The 20,483-nt window shown below is 39.6% G+C and overlaps 1 protein-coding gene across 1 annotated transcript in view; it reads right to left on the bottom strand.

The window, feature by feature from the left end:
- nfatc4 (nuclear factor of activated T cells 4) overlaps positions 1-20,229 on the bottom strand; it is a 186,203-nt gene extending 165,974 nt beyond the window's left edge. The window contains exon 1 of the mRNA XM_028793592.2: positions 19,422-20,229. Coding sequence (XP_028649425.2) covers positions 19,422-19,575 — 154 coding nt within the window. The 5' untranslated portion in view covers positions 19,576-20,229. The remainder of the gene's footprint in view (positions 1-19,421) is intronic.
- Positions 20,230-20,483: the final 254 nt, after the last annotated feature.

Below are 20,483 nucleotides of genomic sequence, written 5' to 3'. Positions count from 1 at the left end.
AGGTTCATAAAATAAATGGAGTAGCTCTCAAATGTACAGGTAGTCTGCTTTTAAGGGAGTGTCAATGTCATCAAATGACAAGACCTCACGGTCACCTCAAAGTCCACATTTGTCAGCTTGGCTATCTTCAGCTTTAGCATAAGAGTGTAAGTAAACTTTCATTTCATCCCATCCAGGGACGCTGTCACAATAGCCTCCTCTCCCCACAAATCTATTTTGGATAAAGTGAATTCAGAAATGCATCATTTTCATTTACAATCATTTATAAAAGGAAACCTATTTAGGCATTAAGGACTGGGTTCTCGTCTAGGGTAGATTTCTGCCGTACACTTGGTTCAGATCTTCAGCTCACTGCATATGTGACGTGGACACACCAGGCTCAGAAAACGGATGGATGTTCAGAATGACCAAATGCAGTTTTTGGTGTGAAAGTTAAGAACCTTCCAGTCAAGTCAAACATATACATATCACTGTTTTATACTGTATATTTAAATTTAAAAATAAATGTGCACCTTTTGTGTTGCATTAATATATGGTAAAGAAAATGACAGAATTCGGAATTATGAACAGTTCCTTTCCTTTAAAAAGAAAGAAAAGAAAGATCTTTGCTGCTCCAGATGGTAACAGTTTTCTTTATAACCACGCACCGCACCCTAGTCCTCCAGGCACTCTAATTAAAACCACATTTTCAAGAGCCCAGCTCCTTCCAGCCAGCTCGCCTCAACACGATGCCAGGAAGCTTGTCTCGTAAGACAAGGTAGCCCCCATTTGAAATCAGAGGCAAAATGTGAATTAGTAAAAGCAGAAATGCGGCCACACCTCGGCCATTTCCAGAAGGGCTTACATGTTTCAGCCGCATGTGCTATGACAATCATCTGCCAGTTTTCCACTGTTTTTCCAGAACAGCTCAGTTTAATAAAAGGCCCCTGTGGTGACCATCCAGATCCAAAGTTTAAACAAAAAAATCATGAGCATCCAAAACTGGTGGTAGTAACTTCAGTCAGGATGTTACAGAAGGGGAATCAGACATTTACAAGGTCAGTTACACTTCTTCTTCTAAAGGGCAAGAAATCACTTCTCAACGTTGTTAACAAAGTTTGATCAAAACGGTGCTCAAAAACAAAGATTTCTTATTAGGCTTTTCATTATTATTGGGCAAAGTTTATCTCCTCTGGACTTTTTCTAGTGCTGCTATGTCCTTTTTGTATCCTGGAGACCACAAATGTACACAGTACACCAGATGAGGCCTCACCAGTGCGTTATAAAGCTTCAGCAGGACCTCCTTGGACTTGTACTCAACACATCAGAGCGCTATATAACCTGACATTCTGCTTGCCTTCTTAATGGCTTCTGAATACTGACGGGAAGTTAAGATTGTTGAGTCCACTACGACTTCTAAATCCTTCTCATAAGGTACACTTTCAGTTTTCTGACCTCCCATTGTGTATTCAAACCTAACCTTTTTATTTCTACATGTAATACTTTTCATTTACCTACATGAATTTTCATCTGACACAAATCTGCCTGAGCCTGTATGTTTTCCAAGTCCATCTGAAATGACTGAATGGATTCAAGATTATCTGCCAATCCACGTATCTTGGTATCATCTGCAAACTTAACCATCTTGTTACTTATATTCCTAACTAAATCATTTATATATATATATATATTAAAAATAGCAGCGGCCCTAGCACTGACCCCTATGGAACACCACTCTTAACATCAGCCAATTCTGATGAGGTTGATCCCACCATCACCCTCTGCTTCCAGTGTCTGAGCCAATTCTGCACCCATCTACAAACATCACCCTGAACTCCTTCTAATTTTAGTTTGATGCCCAACCTCTCATGTGGCACCTTATCAAATGTTTTCTGAAAGTCAAGATAAATAATATCATAAGCTCCACTTTGATCAAACCCTTTTAGTTGCTTTCTCATAGAATTCCAGCATGTTAGTAAAACACGACCTCCCTCTTCTGAACCCATGCTGTCTGCTCAGTAAAACTCCAGTCCTTGCCAGGTGTTGCTCAATCTTATTCTTAATAATTCCTTCCATTAATTTTTCTGTGATGCATGTTAAATTTATTAGTCTATAGTTGCTTGGAGCAGCCTGGTCACCTTTTTATATAATATGTATATATTTATATTTGTCATTTTCCAGTCTTCCAGAATTTCCCCAGTGCACAGCAACTTCCCAAAAATGTGCATCAAGGGTTTATATTCATACTTGCTAACCTCCTTAAGAACCTGAGGGTAAATATTATCTGGTCCTGGTGATTTGTTTGATTTCAGCCTATTTAATCTAAACAGCTCTTCTCCCTTTAGAATTTCCAAATCCCTCAGTACCTCCTTAGTAGTCACGTTTACCTCTGGGAGGTTATCCACTTGCTCACTTGTAAACACCTCAGAAAAATGTAAGTTTAGGGCATCCGCTATTTCACTGTCTGTATTTTTTATTCTCATTTACTATTCCTGATGCACTTCACCTCCTCATTGACTGTACCTTTATTAGTAAAACACTGAAAGAACCTCTTACGGTCATCTTTTGCCTTGTCTGCTATATTCCTCTCTGTCTTTTAGCCCACTAATATCCTTCTTAATGGTTGCCCTCATTCTCTCATACGCCCTACAATTAACAATGGAGTTAATAGTCTTACATGACTTATACAGCTGTTTTTTCCCCTTTGCAGCTTCCTTTTCATCTTTTTAATAACCCACTGCAGAGTTTTTAAAAATTTCCTACTAATTCTAAATTTATGTTTCCTGCATTATATGTAAAACATTTTTAAACCTGTTCCACTGCTCCTCAACTGCCTCCACACTTAAAAGCTTATCCCAGTCTATCCTCCTTAGACTTTGCCACATCTGCTCAAAATTTGCCCTACCAAAGTTAAAGTTAAGTTTTAGCCTTTGCATCGGCACTCTTACAAAACTCTAAGAACTGTATTATATTATGGTCTCCTGACCCTAGTGGTTCAATCACTTGTACACCCTCAATTCTATCCTGATTATTACAAAATACTAAATCCAGACAGGATTAATCCTGCGTTGGTGCTTTAACATGTTGTGTTAAAAAACAGTCACTGATTACTTCTAAAAACTCTTGTGCTGCACTATTTGCAACATTATCCCAGTTAATATTCAAATAATTAAAGAACCCCATGACTATAATATCCCCCTGTAAACTTGCATCTTCATTTGATATATATGACAAATCACTGGTGGAGCATACAGCTTTTAAAACACAATAACTGCCTGGCGATATTGGAGTGAAATACTAAGTGCAGCCATTTTGTGAATTTTACATTTAGATCTTGATAACTTCTGTCCATTTGCATTTACTCAACATGTCCAATGCAGGGAGCTGAAATCTATCCTGGCATTATTTTGCACTAGATAGCAGAGAAGCCTGGAAAGGGCACACTCAGAGTCACCCATACTCATTTATAATAGGCTAATGTGGAGATGACAATTAATCTAACACATGTGCTTTTGGGATGTCAGATAAAAATTGGAATACCTGGAGGAACATTCCCACAGACATGGACACAATGCACAACTCCACATAGACAGTGACTGGTGCCAGAATTCAAATCCCAACTCCTGGAGCTGTGACACTGGTGCACTAACCACTCAGCAGCTCTTCATGTCATATTATTCTTCTGCTAATGTATTTAAGGGTGACAAGGAGTCACAGCTGGCAGTTATTTTAAAGTGTAAGTCTATTGTCAGTCACCTTTGTAAGGTTTCAGGTGTAGCTTTCATTTACATAATCTTAAGTAAATCACATAAATTATTGCAGGGCATGGTCACTGCTGTCAGATGTATAGCGTGACATCTCCATTTAGGCATTTGTAGAGCTCTACAACTAGAACTGATTATGACAAAGTCACATTGGCTGGATTTTCTTGTAGCAAGTCAAAAGTTCTATGGATGTGGTCTTGTTTCAGCAAGAATTAACAGATGTCGACTGCTTTTGGATAAAAGTAAGTTTAATTTATACATTGCCCACAAACAGTGAAGAATAAAAATGGGATCAAGGAAAGAAGCAAAGCATGTATTTTGAGCTGTACAAACGGAAGAGATGCTCATCAAACTTTAGCACCAGTACAAAGGTCCACCTGATGTTTCATGTTTGCACACCACAGGAAAGCACAGGCTATGGCTTATTTTTCATGACATTTGCTTACTTTGTGTATCTTCTCCTTATTGTTTTTATGCTCCATGTTTATTGGCTGCCAAAATTAGGTGACTTTCTGGTACTCCCACAGGGCAATGCAAGACTTGAAACCATAAGGAGACTCATCAAGAATTGACTTCTTGTGATTTCAAGTTGTAGAATTTGACACCCTCCAAAGCAATTCGATTCACCATCATTATTTGTTAAATATGGGAGGCTGTCTGACTAGAAGTCATGTCAAGTCCTGCACTGTGATGCCAGCCTTAGTGATGGTTCATCTTTTTGATATTCTGTCTGTGTTTGCGCCATTATATACCAAATAATTGGCTGTCTTATGGCTCACGCCTGTCTCAGCAGAAATAAGTTTTAGCTCATTGAACTGGAATGATCCAGGAGTTCAGAATAATTTATCTTATATATAAAAGTTCATGCATGGAAGTGCATATGTCTGTCTGTCTGGCCCGGAAGTGCGAGGCTACTGCATGAAGCTCAATGAGCCAGCAAGGCGGCCCCAAGTTAATGAGTCAGAAGAACGGAGTACGAGACTGCAGCATGAAGCTGAAAGAAAGCGACTCCATCGGCAAAGTAGCCACTGATAGACAAGGGGGAGAACATGTCCACAAAACGACACCGCCGACTCTGCATTTCAATTTTTTTTCTGATGATTTCAATAGTTTCTAGGAGTTTCTAGGATTACAGAATGGCCTTACACAGCTATTTAACATAAAAATAAAAGAAACTGTCAGACAAGAAGATATCATTCAGTCCATCAGCCTTGTAGAAGCCAAAGCCTCCCAGCATTGGGGCAATTGCTACCTGAATCATCGAAAGCCATTTTGGCCATATTCTGCATTCATACAGTGACTTCAGAAAGTATTCAGACCTCTTCATTTAAAATCATTTAAATTCATTTGTTATCACATCAAGCCACACTCAATTTCCCCAACTGACAGACAGGATTTTAGAAGGGTTTACATTTTTTTTTAAATGAAAAAGTGAAATATCACATTGACATAAGTATTCAGAACTTTTGCTTTGACACTGGCTCGGGTGCATCCCATTTTATTGATCATCACTGTGATGTTTCCCCACCTTGTTTGGAGTCCATCGATTGTCAATCAAATGGATTGGACTGACTAGGAAAGACACACACCTGTCTATAGAAGGTCCCACAGCTGAAAATTTGTATTAGAGCAAAAAACCAAGCCATGACGTTGAAGGAATTGCCAGCAGAGGTTAGAGACAGGGGCGGCACGGTGGCGCAGTGGGTAGCGCTGCTGCCTCACAGTTGGGAGATCTGGGGACCTGGGTTCGATTCCCGGGTCCTGCCTGCGTGGAGTTTGCATGTTCTCCCCGTGTCTGCGTGGGTTTCCTCCGGGCGCTCCGGTTTCCTCCCACAGTCCAAAGACATGCAGGTTAGGTGGATTGGTGATTCTAAATTGGCCCTAGTGTGTGCTTGGTGTGTGGGTGTGTTTGTGTGTGTCCTGCGGTGGGTTGGCACCCTGCCCAGGATTGTTTCCTGCCTTGTGCCCTGTGTTGGCTGGGATTGGCTCCAGCAGACCCCCGTGACCCTGTGTTCGGATTCAGCGGGTCGGAAAATGGATGGATGGATGGGTTAGAGACAGGATAGAGTTCAGGCACAGATCTATCTATAAAAAAAATCCATGCAGCATTGAAGATTCCCAAGAGCCCTTCATAATTCTTAAATGGAAGAAGTTTGAAACAACCACAACTACTCCTTGAGTTCACAAAGAGGAGGAGGGCCTTAATAAGAAAGGTGTCCAAGAACCCAATGGTTACTTTGCCTGAGCTTCAGAGAAACTGTGTAGAGATGGGAGAAGTTTTCTAAAGGACAACCATCACTGCAGCCCTTCCCTGTTTTATGACAGAGTGGCCAGACTGAAGCCTGTCCTCATTAAAAGACACAAGGAAGCCCACTTGGAGTGTACAAAAATACACCAAAAAGACTGAAAAAAAAGATTTTCTGGTTTGATGAAACCAACATTACTGTGTCATGTCTGGAGGAAACCAGGCCCCAATCATCACCTGTGCAATACACTCCAATAGTGAAACATGATGGTGGCAGCATCATGCTGTGGGATTGTTTTTCTGGGAAATTTATCAGGGTTGAGGATAAACTGAACAGAGTAAAGTACAGAGATATCCTTAATGAAAACCTGCCCTAGAGCACTCTGAATATCAGACTGGGCCAAAGGTTCACCTTCCAACAGGACAATGACCCTCAGCACAAAGCAAAGACAACACAAGGGTGGCTTAAAAACAACTCGGGTATGTTGTTGAGTTGCTCACCCAGAACCCGGACTTGAACCCAATTGAACATCTCTGGAGAGACCTGAAAATCACTGTTGCTCCATCCATCTTGACAGAGCTTGAGAGGATCTGAAGAGAAGAATGGGAGAAAATCCCCAAATCCGGGTGTGCAAAGACCCAAGAAGACTCCAGGTTGGAATCACTGCCAAAGGTGCTTCAGCTAAGTGCTGGGTAAAGGGTATGAATACCTGTGTCAATGTTATATGACAGGTTTTTATTTTTAATAAATTGCACACATTTTGAAAATCCTGTTTTTGCTTTGTCATTTTGGGGTATTCAGTGCTGCTTGAAGAGGAAAAAAAGGAATTTAAATGATTTTAGCACAAGACAGCAACATAACAAAATGTGTAAAACGTGAAGGGGGTCTGAATACTTTCTGAATCCACTGCATGTATACACATGGCTGTCAATGATTCAATACTCCAATACTGGCAGGCTGTAGCTTCTGCAAGGCTGATGGACTGAATACTATGTTCTTCTCGGACAAGTTCTTCTACATTTACATTAAATAAAAATGATTTCTGCTGGGACAGGCACAGCCATAAGGCAGCAAATCGCTTGGTATGCAGTGGCGCAAACAGATGACATATTAAAAAGATTGACCATCACTAAGATTGGCATCACAGTACTGGACTTGCTGTGACTTCTAATCAGCGAATAAAGGCTGCAACATGATAAAATGAGAAAAAAACAAAGTGTTCTGAATATTTTCTGAAGGCCCAGTACAGCAGGACGCACCCTGAGACAACAGTTCACACTCACACTGACTCAGATGAGTATTAACTGACAAGACATCACCAATAAAGCAGTGATTCCTAAACTTTTTTGATTCTCTGCGCCCTTGCTGAATCCAGGTTTACCCAAGGTGCACCCCCAAATCCCCCCCACCCCCATCAAATTCTCATTTGCAGAATAGCTGATATTTTTTTTTTATTAAAGGGTTCAATAAAAATAAATAAAACACATATTTAAGGTCATAAGTGCCTTGAGCATGGGAAAGGCGCTATATAAATAAGATGTATTATTATTATTATTATCTTGTAAGATGCTAGCAATGCATTGCTTGGTATTGATGCCTGCTTATAAAACCTACCTTTTTGTTGATTTAACTCTTTTAACTTTCTGGTAAAGTAGTTACGAGATTTACTAACTATGCTGGGATGATTGGTTTCTAAAAGGCATTTCAACTTACTTGGTAGCGTACGCTCTGATGCCAACACTTTCATACACAGTACACACTGCGGCCTCTCTTCACCATTGACTTCTGTCAACGTAAAAACGAAGTCCAAATAACTATCATCAGATTTTTGATATTTGCCACTGGTTGACTGTGTGCCCTCTTTATTTTCACTCTCACAACGCTTATTACTGCTTAGTAAAAACGGATCCATTTTTAAAAATACATACGAGAAGAAATACTTCACTTGACTTAATCACAACAATATACAATTGATACAATCTCTGAAAACGAATTCAACACTAAGACTATGTGAAACCGATAGCAATTTACTGTATATATGAACACAAAGTACAGAGAAAGTTTGACAAACTACTAAAACAATCGAGAAACTTAATTATTGTAGAGCACCATCTAGTAACCATTTGTAGAGGCTTCCGCAAATAGTAATTACTAAGTGAGTTACTGGTTTGCACCAGGTCCGCCAGATGTCGCGTCCTATCACATTGAATTGAAAATGGAAATAAAATTATGAAAACTGGGAACCACTGACTTAAAGTAAAGCACCATTTTCACACAATATAATAGTAAGCACCCTTATCCAAATATCCTTCAGACTTTTAGAATTATAATTTATAACTAAATTTATAATATGCTTTAAGAAAAGAAACTATGCTGTGCTTTAGAAATAGGCCTTACAAGGATTCTGAATTATCATTGGACTGTATGGGCTGCTACTAACTTAAAACATATTTTTGAACATTAACAAACACTTTAATTAAAGTGCATGACCCTTTTAAATAAGTATTTTTAGTTATCCATGGAAAAAAATAAAGTCTGTTTAAAGTTGTTAGTCACGGATCCCCACTCCAGACAGCAAGTACAGGCTCTAAATAGAAAGAATCAGGTGTGTGCCCCGAGGGGTGGTCTTGCCCACTGTGGATAGTAGTAAGCACAGGACCACTGCTGGTGGTTAAACACAAAGTGGAGGATTCTGGCATAACGACAAATGCTGGCAAAGCTCCCACAATGGAAGCTGGCAGAAGGTCCCAGTGAGAGTATACAGCTGCTCAGAGGTGGCCTCGTTCTTTAAGTGAGGTATTTCAGCTGTAATGTAGCTAGGAGCCTCCGGGTGGTGCTGTTTATTGGAGGCCTCATTTTTATTTTTAAGTTGCCCTAATCCCAGAAATAATTTTATATTTGGGTTTATAAGACCCTGAGAACTCCAAGTTGGAAAGCCGAGACAGACAGCTCTCTATAGTTGTGCCCCGTGTCATCGAGGTACTTGGGCTCTTGTATCACGTGTGTGCTGCTTAACTTTGTGCCCAATAGTATCTTTTTTTGTTGTAAACATGAGACTTGAACATTTTTTATTTATATAGCAGTCTTAGCCACGCTCAAATTTTATGATTGCTCCTGTTGTTAGGAGTATTCTTACTTCTGGTAATTTTTCAGATATTTTAAGTCAATATTTGGAAATGTTTATTATTTTGGGGTATTTTGACTGTTATTTTATATTGTTGTCATTCTGTCATTCAATTCTTCTCTAACTGAGCTGCAGATAAAACCATTTTCGAATCACAGTACAGAAAATTGTTGTGTAAGTTAAATCTCAAGCTTTGCTATCACCTTTGGACTCTGAGTTAGCCTTTCATTTTGGATTGCCACACAGCTTCTTCCAATCTTTATGGTTTTGACCCCTTGTCTGTTTTTCTTTACATTGTTCTCCTGGTGACCCATAACACCTGCATGCAAAGGGATCAAGACCCTAAGTATATATTATGGCCCCAATTTACATGGTATCTTATTTTCACAAATAATATGAGATAAAGGAGTCAACCAAGAAAGGAGGTGGTTTTAGGAATCAATGTCTTCAAGACTTTAGGGTACTCAGTGATACTTTATTATATATAATGAAAAACTACAGCTTTACTGACTTACCCATCTCCTGTGTTAACCTTGATGACTTTAGTAAAGGGAGCATGCTGAGCCAATGGTGGCAGGAAAAAAGAAAGTTGTTTGATTATTAGGTAATGTTTGTAAGTATTTCATTGTTCTACTAATGTTGTTTCTTCTTCTGCAGTCCCAGTTTATCTTCTGATACTGTCACAAGACCAGGATTAAGTGGTGGGGCCAGCATGAGGGAGGCTCATATAAATAATATACATATTAAATAATGTAGTTTTGAAGTTTAAAAAGCACACACGCTGATTACACAACCGCACTACGTCACTATTTCTCGGCACATTACACCATACAAAACAATGAATAACAGCTCTCGTTACTTCAAGTTTGATTCCGCTCACACAAGTAATTCAGTCACAACAACTACAACAAAATGAAAAAGATTTCAAAGAAGAACAAAGTGACAAGGCAAACAGTGTCAGATTGTCCAACAAAGAAAGTGACCATGCAAATATCACAGAAGATAGTACAACAAAATGCAAAGGAAAACTAAAACAATGAGAGGGAGAGATGAACAAGCTGTGCTCAGTTAAAATGATGGTGTCCATCACAGTTCACCAGCACTGGCCATGCTGACGTAGCACCCTCACTCATGTTTAACACTGAAGACAGCAACAAAATGATTACAATAAACATGAGTTGCAATATGCTTATGGTAACGAAAGGAAACTGCAAGTAATAAAATTTACCACTTTAGGCAGTTTTAGTTTGTGTTCACTAGGGTTGATCGGTGAAATTCGCCAATGCAATTTTCACAGTGAATTTTCATGAAAGGGAAAAATAATACCTTGACCCTGGTTCAGCTTACATAAAAAGGTTCTTCACACTTTAGAATATGTAAGTACTAGGGCGCTTCACCCCCTGCTCACTTTGCTCGCCAATCCCCCAGCCTGCCACTCACGTATATGGATTTCACTTTCACCAAACAACAAATCTTTTAATTCTCACGGATACGCCTCTTCATTGTGAAGAAACACTACTTTTCCCTGATGGCAACATGAATTAGAAGATCTACAAGTCTCCGACTTAAGGTTTAAATCCGAACAATATCTACATACTTTTGTCATATCACCTATGTCCATATTCTCGATCTCTTTTCGCTGTTGTTATTTCATCGAGTAATAATTTCCATTTGTTTGCGCTAACGTGATCTTTACTATCATTTTTTGAGACTTTCGAATTTTAGTACTTTCATTATCTCTAACTTGCTCTGCATGTGTATCGCGCCAATGTTTTTGAATTCTTTATGACATTCTACTTTGTCATCTACTCTTTGTCTTTTATTTCCAGGCCCAGGCATGGTTAAATCTCTTGGCAAAAAGTCTCGTCTCACGGGACATGAAATTATCTCTCTGAAAAAATCACATCTTGTCCCAGGCTAAAAAGTCACATCTCGTCCCAGGATTTTTTTTAAATAATAGGGAGATAAAGAAATTATTTAAAGAAAGATACTTTGGAGCACTTTGGTAAGCAAAGGCTTTACATGTTATGGATATACAAGAGAATAGATAGATAGATAGATAGATAGATAGATAGATAGATAGATAGATAGATAGATAGATAGATAGATAGATAGATAGATAGATAGATAGATAGATAGATAGATAGATAGATAGAACTTTATTTGTCCCCAGGGAGAAATTGGGCTTTTTATAGAAACTCTTAAATAAATAAATAAATCAATAGATAAATAAATAAACACATACCAAAATGACAATAAAGCAAGAAAATTAAAAACAAAGAAAAGTTTGCATTGAGGAGTCATATTGCTGTTGGAATAAAGAAGCCCCCTTAGCATTTCTTGACACACTTCTGCTGAATGGTCCATTGGCTGAAAGTCCTTAGTGTTAGTGTGTTCATGATGCACCCATCTTTGTTTTATTTTTCTCCTTTGTTACTACCTCCAGTGGGTCCAGAGTGTGTTCCATAACTGATCTGCCCTTTTAAGTAGCTTGTTGATTCGGTGGGCCGCTCTTGAAGAGATGTTACCAGCCCAGCACACCACAGTGTATAAAATCACACTGGTCTTCACAGAGTTATAGAAGACATGAAGGATGAAACTTCCCAAATTAAAGGAGCACAGTCGCTTAAGGCAGAAGAGCCTTCTCTGCCCTTTCTTATAGAGACCCTTTGTGTTTAGAGACTAGTCCAACCTGTAATTAATGTGGACCCCTAATTACTTATAGGAGTGGTCCACCTCTACATTAACTCCTTGAACAGTGACCGGACATAGGGGCTCTTTTGGCATGGAGAATATAGCTGATAACATATTACAAATAGGTCCATACATGGAACATTAAATCATTCTCTAATATGTCACACAGAGAGTTACCTGATACTTCATTCCAGCAACCTTGGGACTGCATAACAAAATTAATTCATCCTACTAGCAGTTAGACAAATGGCAATATAACTGAAAAACTTAAGAGACAACGATTGTTACCTAAAGATTTTCTGCTACATTCACCAGCGACATTGTTCACTTAGATATTTCCTAAAAATCCACTGTGTGGCTGGCTTAGGAATACTTTTTTTTCCAGAGCCCCATAATGCTTTGTAAGGCCGACATAACATCTTTGATCTATAGTATAGGAGGCATCTTGGATGGGAATGTCACTACCCAATTGCACATGTGTAGAACTTTCAGGCCTGCAAACAGTAAGTGTGCACCACCTCATGCTTTACAGCACGTCCCGATCTACTTTGTACTTGTGGGAATAATCCACAGCATATACATGTCTGCATGGTATCATTTACCCAATCAATACTCCAGCTGGATTTGCACCTCAAATGCATAAAAAAAAAACTTGCAGTATTTATATTTTGAAGGGTAAATTACTTGACCATAAAAAGGATATTATGAAAATGCTTTGTTGCTCTCCATTGATTCATTGTGCTTCAAGTGCTGGTTTGCACATGTTGTGCTCCTCACTATGTAGGAAGATCACAGGAACAGTGGGTGTGCCAGTACACACTGATATGCATACATTTACAAAGTTCAAACAGGGAAATTCTGGTGCAGATCAAGAACTGCTGCTGAGTATATAACATTAATCTCTGGGCACTCACTCACTCACCATAGCTGGTCAAATGTATGCACAATTAGCTACATGGCACGGCAGAGAGTGAAAACAAACCTTAAAGTAGGCCCCCCCCCCCCCACCCAGAGTCAAAAAACACACAAGACCTTGTGAAATAATAATAACAAATGATTTATTACTAATCTCAAGGAATTTATGTCTTCTTGATGGAAAGAAAAATGTGCAAAGCATCTGCACAGATAGGTCAGAAATAAAAAAGATGCTCCAGCTGTGTGACGTATGACTAGAAAATGCTGTGTGTTATGGCCAATCAGTGTCTTGAAGGCCGGAACTCAGTGAATACAATGATATATAGACTCAGGTCTTTGGATGTGTACAGCAAGCTGCTGGAAATGTTCTATCAGTCCATAGTAGCCAGTGGAATGTTCTGCACTGCAGTTTCCAGGGAAAGCAACCTGAGCTCAAAAGAAGCACAATGTCTGAACGAACTTATCAGAAAAGTCTACTCCATCACAGGGTGAATGCTGTACACACTGGTAGCTGTTGTGGAGACGTGTGTGTTGGGAAAACTGGATGCCATCATGAAAATGCCCTACGTCTCCTCCAGGAGATTCTTTCTTGGACCACTTTTAGCAACTGGTGCATTACATCACAGTGTGCTAAGAAGCAGTCCACTATCATCAGGCAATTCAGTGCATCCGCCTGAAGTATTCTTTGAGTTAATTTTCAAATACTGCACATTTGCACAATATACACTCTATCTATCTATCTATCTATCTATCTATCTATCTATCTATGTATCGATAGGTTGATTGGCTGTATTATCTGGCCTGTGAGTCTGTGTCTTTGTTTTGTATGTTTCTGCTGCTGTATGCATTTGAATTTTCCCCATGGGATTAATAAAGTTTATGTAATCTAATCTAAATGCCACTTTCATTAGGAGAACTGGACACTGCTCCACACTGCCTTTTTATGTCATTAAAAACCTGTTATGTTTGATGTATGTACACCCACACCAAACAACAACGGAATGTAGCACCTCATATAATTGGTCAGTTAATGTCTTCCAAACTTGGGTGAGATGTTCCAGACTTGTCAGCCAGTTCCCTGAGAAGTGAGAACAGGTCACCAATATAAACTTACAAAAACCCTCAAAAAGGTCTTTTGTGCAAATACGCAGCATTGGCCCTCTTAAAAAGAAACTAAAATGGAGTCTATACATCATATTCGTCACAATTGAGGTGTAATATGTTACTCACAGCAACACATACTATGATGACATATTGGTGATGTGACTTATTGTGTGTAATTGTGTGATTAGGCTGTCTTTCCCTACTTTATTGAGGGTGTCATCATTTCCCAGTTTCTCCAAAATGTTGCATATGTATGGGACATAAATATGCACAAGTCCTCCCTCTTTTTTCAAGCCTCCTTTCTTGCATACACAAGGTTGGTAAATATGATCCCGGGTCAGGTTTCCATCCATCCATTATCCAACCTGCTATATCCTAACTACAGGGTCACGGGGGATAATCCCAGCCAACACAGGGCAGAAGGCAGGAAACAAAGCCGCAACAAGCACACACTAGGAACAATTTAGGATCACCAATGCACCTAACCTGCATGTCTTTGGACTGTGGGAAGAAACTGGAACACCCGGAGGAAACCCAAACAGACACTGGGAGAACAGATAGACAGATAGATACTTTATTAATCCCAAGGGGAAATTCACACAATGCAAACTCCACGCAGGGAGGATCCTGGATGCGAACCCGGGTTTCCCAACTGCGAGGCAGCAGCGCTACCACTGCGCCCCTGTGCCGCCCTGCGGGTCAGGTTTTCAACTCAGAATTCAGGAGATGTGATGTAGCAATGCTAACAAGTGTGTCACACATTTCAAAATTGTGCAGATCCATTTGTTAATTGGCACTTGATTGGCTGATAAGCTCTTATCAGTCCAAAAAGGAAGAATTTTTGTAATCTATGAAAAAGAACCACAAGCAGCCCCTGTGCTGTTCCTGAACAAATGCTATCTCTATCCATACACCTTATATTTTTCAACTGCACCAAGTGACCAATGAACGATTACAAATAATTTGAGGATTTTTCATCTGTCAATAAGCAAAAAATAGCCTGTTGTAGTGGCTCAGGCCTTAGACTTGAAACAATCACAGTATCTACCACTGAATCACTGTGAGTCCCTGAAAAGGTCACTGTTGTACCAGCTATAAAAGTGGCACAATGTAAGGGCAGAAAGAAAGAAATGGGCCTGGAAGAAAAATGGGACTTGAAAGCAAGAAAAAGTGATCATAACCGGAAAGATACAAAAGATTAGTGTCAAAACCAAAAGCGAAATCCTAAGTCATGGTTGAAAAACAAAACAACTACTGCAAAACTTCTAAACATGTGCTAATTCTTAGGTTTAGGTAGATAGATAGATAATTTTTTTAAAAACTAGATAGATAGATAGATAGATAGATAGATAGATAGATAGATAGATAGATAGATAGATAGATAGATAGATAGATAGATAGATAGATAGATAGATAGATAGATAGATAGATAGATAGATAGATAGTTTATTTGTCCCCAGAGTGTTTGCATCCACAAACTCAGATAATCCGATAGGCTAAGAGCCTGAACTTTACACATTTGACAAAGTGTGCATAGTGTGAGCCTGTCTGTCACTCTGTAGCAACTCCTTTACAACATATACACAAAAAGAGACACAAATGAATTTCAAGATGATGTCACGAGAAGATGTGAAGTAGTTCTGACTACCAAAAAATATTTAGGAAAAGTAATAACAGAAATGAACTCTATGACCCAAATGAACATCAATAGAGTGAAACATGAGATTAAGTTTGCAATACAGTATTAACATAACAAAGAAAATAAATGCAAAAAATAAAAGTCACTTAATATGCTTATTTAAATAAACTCTGAGAAAAGGTTTCTCTCAAATATGCAATAAAAATTCTGAATGAAATAACCCAAGCAATGACACGTTTTATTCATTTTCCTTTGCACTACATAAAAATATCGATATTAATCAATGCTACTTTAATTGGCTAAACCATGGTAATAAAATCATGGAACCGCCTGCCACGAAAACAGTGTGATGTACAAATGGCAGCTGGAATGGTGACTGGGAGTCCACTTGGTAACTTCGAAATTGTGACCCCCACATAAAGCCACAGTACGTCTTTCCTTGTGTTATGTTGTCTGAGGGCATGTACTGTAAGTATTGGTGTGTGTTTGAGTGTACCCAGCAATTTTCTAAAGTGCTATACAGTGCTGGTTTATTCATATATTTTGAGTGTGTTATAAAATACACACTCAGTTGAATGAGCACAGCAAGTGTCCCCTCCATACACGTCTGCTCTATCAACACTAAGCTGGCGTTTCATGTATGAGTGTATCCTGTAGTTGGCTGGTCCCTGCCTTGCACTCAGTGCTGTCACAAAAGGCTGTGGCTCACCACTGAGTAATATTTACAAATTGGTGACATAAACTGATAACATAAGCAAGTCAGACAAAGTAAGCAAAGTATTCAAAAGCATCAAAGCCTTAAAAATCTTCAAAGAAACGTGAGAACTCTTGAATGGCTGGTGAAACAAAACACCTGAAATCAACCACTGGGGGCTTGAGACTGCTATTTTAAATATTTATTGACATTAAAAAGAGTTATTCACAGCTAATTCTATTTTATCTAAAACTGAACATTAGAACAATCTAGACGAGAATGGGCCATTTAGCCAAATAAAGCTCGCCAGTCCTAACCACTTAATTCTTCCAAAATAACGTCAAGTCTAGTTTTGAAAGTCCCTAAAGTCCTTCTCTCCACCACACTACTTAGTAATTCATTCCATATGTCCATGGTTTTCTGTTTGAAGAAAAACTTTGTGCAAAATCTGCCCTTAAAAAGTTTCCAAATGTGTCCCTTGTTGCAGAATTTATTATAAAGTAACAGCTGAGATCGACTGGACTAATTCCCTTCATAATTTTAAACACTTTAGTCATGTCACTTCTTAATCTTCTTTTGCTTAAACTAAAAAGGTTCAACTGCTTTAGTCTTTCCTTGTAATTCATCCCCATGTAGTCCTAGAATGAGCCTAGTCGCTCTTCGCTGGACTTTTTCTAGTCTTTTTTGTAGCCTGGAGACCAAAACTGTAATGCAGTTCTCCAGATGATGCCTCATAAGTGAGTTATAAAGCTTGAAGATACCCTCCTTGGACTTGTACTCCACACATCAAGGCGCTGTATATAAAGTAGCACTCTGTTAGTCTCCTTAATGGCATCAGTCCACTCTCTGAAATACAGAAGGTTTCAGAAACATCTAAATCCTAGTCATCAGTTCTTGTTTATTTTCTTGGACTAGTTTCCATGGTCATTCTAAAGACAAGCAAATGCTCCCCTTACATGGCATTTATGCTAAGTGCTGAGATGGCACCTGTGCTTCTTGTTTAAGAGCTTTGAGGCTCTACCACCATGTGCACATAGCAATGACAAAAGGGTTATATCATTTAGCAACCTGCTAGATATACTGATAATACTGTAGAAGGCCCAAAAGGGGATGGGTGGCCAGTCAACTCTCAGTCATTAGAACTACAACACTGTCTGCTTTCTGGCCTGTTTGGTTTATTTCCTGCAATTATTCTGTTGAGTAGAGTTTTTCTTTTTTTCTTTTCCATCGTCAAAGTTGTATTTGTACATTATAATTTCAATGAAATGTATATGTCTTCATCTTAATTAAGCTCTGATTTATAGTTTGTTTAACATAATTTGTGTTTTTGTTTTGCATGGAAATCTATATGTATATAAAATGCTAAGATGTTCTTCTGTCATGCAATTAATTACTCGTGAACTACTGGGGCAAGAATCTTTATCTTGTTCTTGATCAAATGTTTATGACCCGATACTCATTGGGAATTCTAAAAAAATTGAGGTAGTGGCAACCTTGGCAAACCATCCTACACTCATGGGTTTCTTATTAGAAAATGATCAGCAGACGAAGAAATGTGGTGGAAAGAAAAAGAACAATTGCAACATCTGCTGAGCATCAAGCCAACTGCAGAGGCCGATGACGTGACAAAAACTAAAAGAAGAAGAACAAAAGCAGTGCTATCTGCTTAACAAGTGCAGGATAGGGAGAGCAAGAATGAAAAAGATGAAGAGATGCATGCTACCGGAGGTCAGGTGTGACTACTGTGGCTAGAACTTGGATCTTCATATTGACTGAAAGCTTATGACCTGATGCACTTTGGAAATTCAGACAATTTAAGGTAGAGCCAACCTTGACAAACTGACCTGCACTCGTAGGTTTCTTACAGCAATGTGATTGGCAAACAAAAGAAAAACATGGTGAAAAGAAAAAGACCAGTGACATCTGTTGAGAGTCAAACAAATTGCAGAAGCTGATGATGTGACAAAGAACATTATAATAGGAAAAAGAAGAACAAGAGCAGTGCAATCTGCATAACATCATGGGCAGGATGCAGAAAGCAAGAACAACAAAGACAGAGAAATGAATGCTACGAGAGGTCCTTGTGTGACTACTTGGTCTGGAACCTTGATTGAAAGCCTATGATATTACATGTTTTACGCACCATTACAGAATTGAAAAAGAGAAAAATATGGGCAGTGATTACGGCTGAACTGGCTATACCTGTAAAGCCTTTACACAGGCACCTGCTCCATCAGGCAGCATATTATGGGCAATCAGAAAAGGGGCAAACCTGCGATATGTTAAATTGTATTGGAAAGTTGTCACTTAGTCATCTGTTTTGACATAACCTGCTCTTACTGGTCGTGTAATATGTCATGCTCAGGCAATGAGATCAGTCCAGTTTGACATCCCCTCAGACTAAAGGTTGTGTAATGTGACTATCAGCTTTAGCAGACTGGCATATCAGCTTATGGGCACTGGCCTTCTGCAGTGAGAAGGAGGACCTATGGCATCTTTATCAAGTGGGGGCTGTGACCCACGAATGCACGTGATAAAATGTGAGTCTGGTTCACCAAATAGAGGAATTACGTAACAATCAGTTGTGGTCCTTGTTGACCCATGGGAGCTAACTCTGTAATTTGTCTCAAGTTTTGAAAATACTACAGCCGATGAAAAGCACTACGCCAGCAGCTGTCTTTCTTCTCTGCTACATTCTAACAGCGTCCAGTATGTGCTGTTGCTGCTGCGGCGGGGTGGAGGGTGAGGGGGTTGCGTGCGAAAAAGCCGTCACTTCGGTGCCCAGCGTTAAACCGTTAACTTCTCATGTCCATAAATGGGGACGGTCACGTCCTGGAGTCTATGTATTCACCGCACACTCCCGAGACTGTGACAGATCCCGAGTGTCTGAGTTCTCGTCATTTCTTCTTACCCGGCCTCAAGTCCGTGTGTTCACCCAACTCCTCTTCTGATTCCCTGGTTGGAAGGAAAGGGGCTGTGCGCGTGCACGCGACACGCGACACAGTCAAATTCAAGAGCGGGCGCACAGCCCGGAGTCTACTCACTCATATACGGTTAAACTGCAATCAGCATTATAGCTATACTTGGAAATAAACACATAAATTCAGCCATGCATTCACGTACCCATGGGCAAACTCAAAAAATGACGGATTTAGAGGTCGCTCGCAGCACACTCTGCTCACCTCTGTCCGCCCGGTGCCCGCGCACATGACTGCTGCCAGAAGTGCGACTTATTTCTATACTTCTATGGGAAACTGCTCACCTGGGCTATGCGTCTCGTCCGCGGATATTCGCTTCTCTGTCCTGGACTCACAAGTGCTATTGCCAGCGCCCGACCCTGGAACGGCCGGCGGATCTTCTTCAAATACCAGTTTGAATTCCAGCTCTCCGTCTTCCCAGCCCGGTGCTGCGCCCATCTGTGGGACCCTAGCATACAAATGCTGCGACAATGCGGAGATCCCAGCTGGTTAGCTGTCCGGGGACCAAAAGCTCGCGAAGTCAAGCAAGCAAAGAGTAGGGTCAGTAAATATGTTCTTTCTTTCTTTCTTTCTTTCTTTCTTTCTTTCTTTCTTTCTTTCTTTCTTTCTTTCTTTCTTTCTTTCTTATTTCGCGAAATCCCTTTATTTTCCTATATTTTGCCAACTTTTTTCTCACGCTCTCTGTTCATTGGACGACGTTTTTCCCGTTCTTCACTTTTCATTGGGCGGCGCTTTTGCACCCCTGCGAGGAGTACCCTCTGCTGAATTAGGATTGGCCAAGCCTGACAGATAACCGGGACAGTATTGGCTTCCGTAACAGTAAATCACTGTAGTTTTTAATAGGGGAAACGTTTTTATTGTTAAATGCTTCGGGGAGAAAGTTAACTCGTTGTGCTTCTTAGCTTTTCCTAGAGTAAATTATTTGTGATTCAACAACAGTGGCATCGCCAATTTAGTCTACTCAGTATATTAATTAAGTTAATTATATCATTAAGTTGCATTGTTTATGATCATTACGTATACAAATGAAATTCGATAATGGGTTTAGGAGTCGCCTGACGTGCATCACTGAGATTCTTACACACACGAGCCATTTGTTAAGGTCAAATTACGGCGAAGTAAGTGGCGAATCAGGGCAATATAAGCAGCCCCGATTCAGAAGTGCCATCACTGGCGCCTCGTAATGCATTACTATGATCGCATTCATAAACGACTAGTACATGCAGCATACGCTTATTTACTGATCTCGGACTATATAACGCTTTCTGAATAAAGTTGAAAACGGAACGTTAAAGCTTCGCATATGACATACATTATATGCATTAGATGCATATTATCAAAATATC

Source organism: Erpetoichthys calabaricus, chromosome 2 (assembly GCF_900747795.2).
Source record: "Erpetoichthys calabaricus chromosome 2, fErpCal1.3, whole genome shotgun sequence".
NCBI classification, from domain to species: domain Eukaryota; kingdom Metazoa; phylum Chordata; class Cladistia; order Polypteriformes; family Polypteridae; genus Erpetoichthys; species Erpetoichthys calabaricus.
The sequence above is the reverse complement of the archived record's forward strand: the minus strand, read 5'-3'. Positions and strand labels throughout refer to the sequence as shown.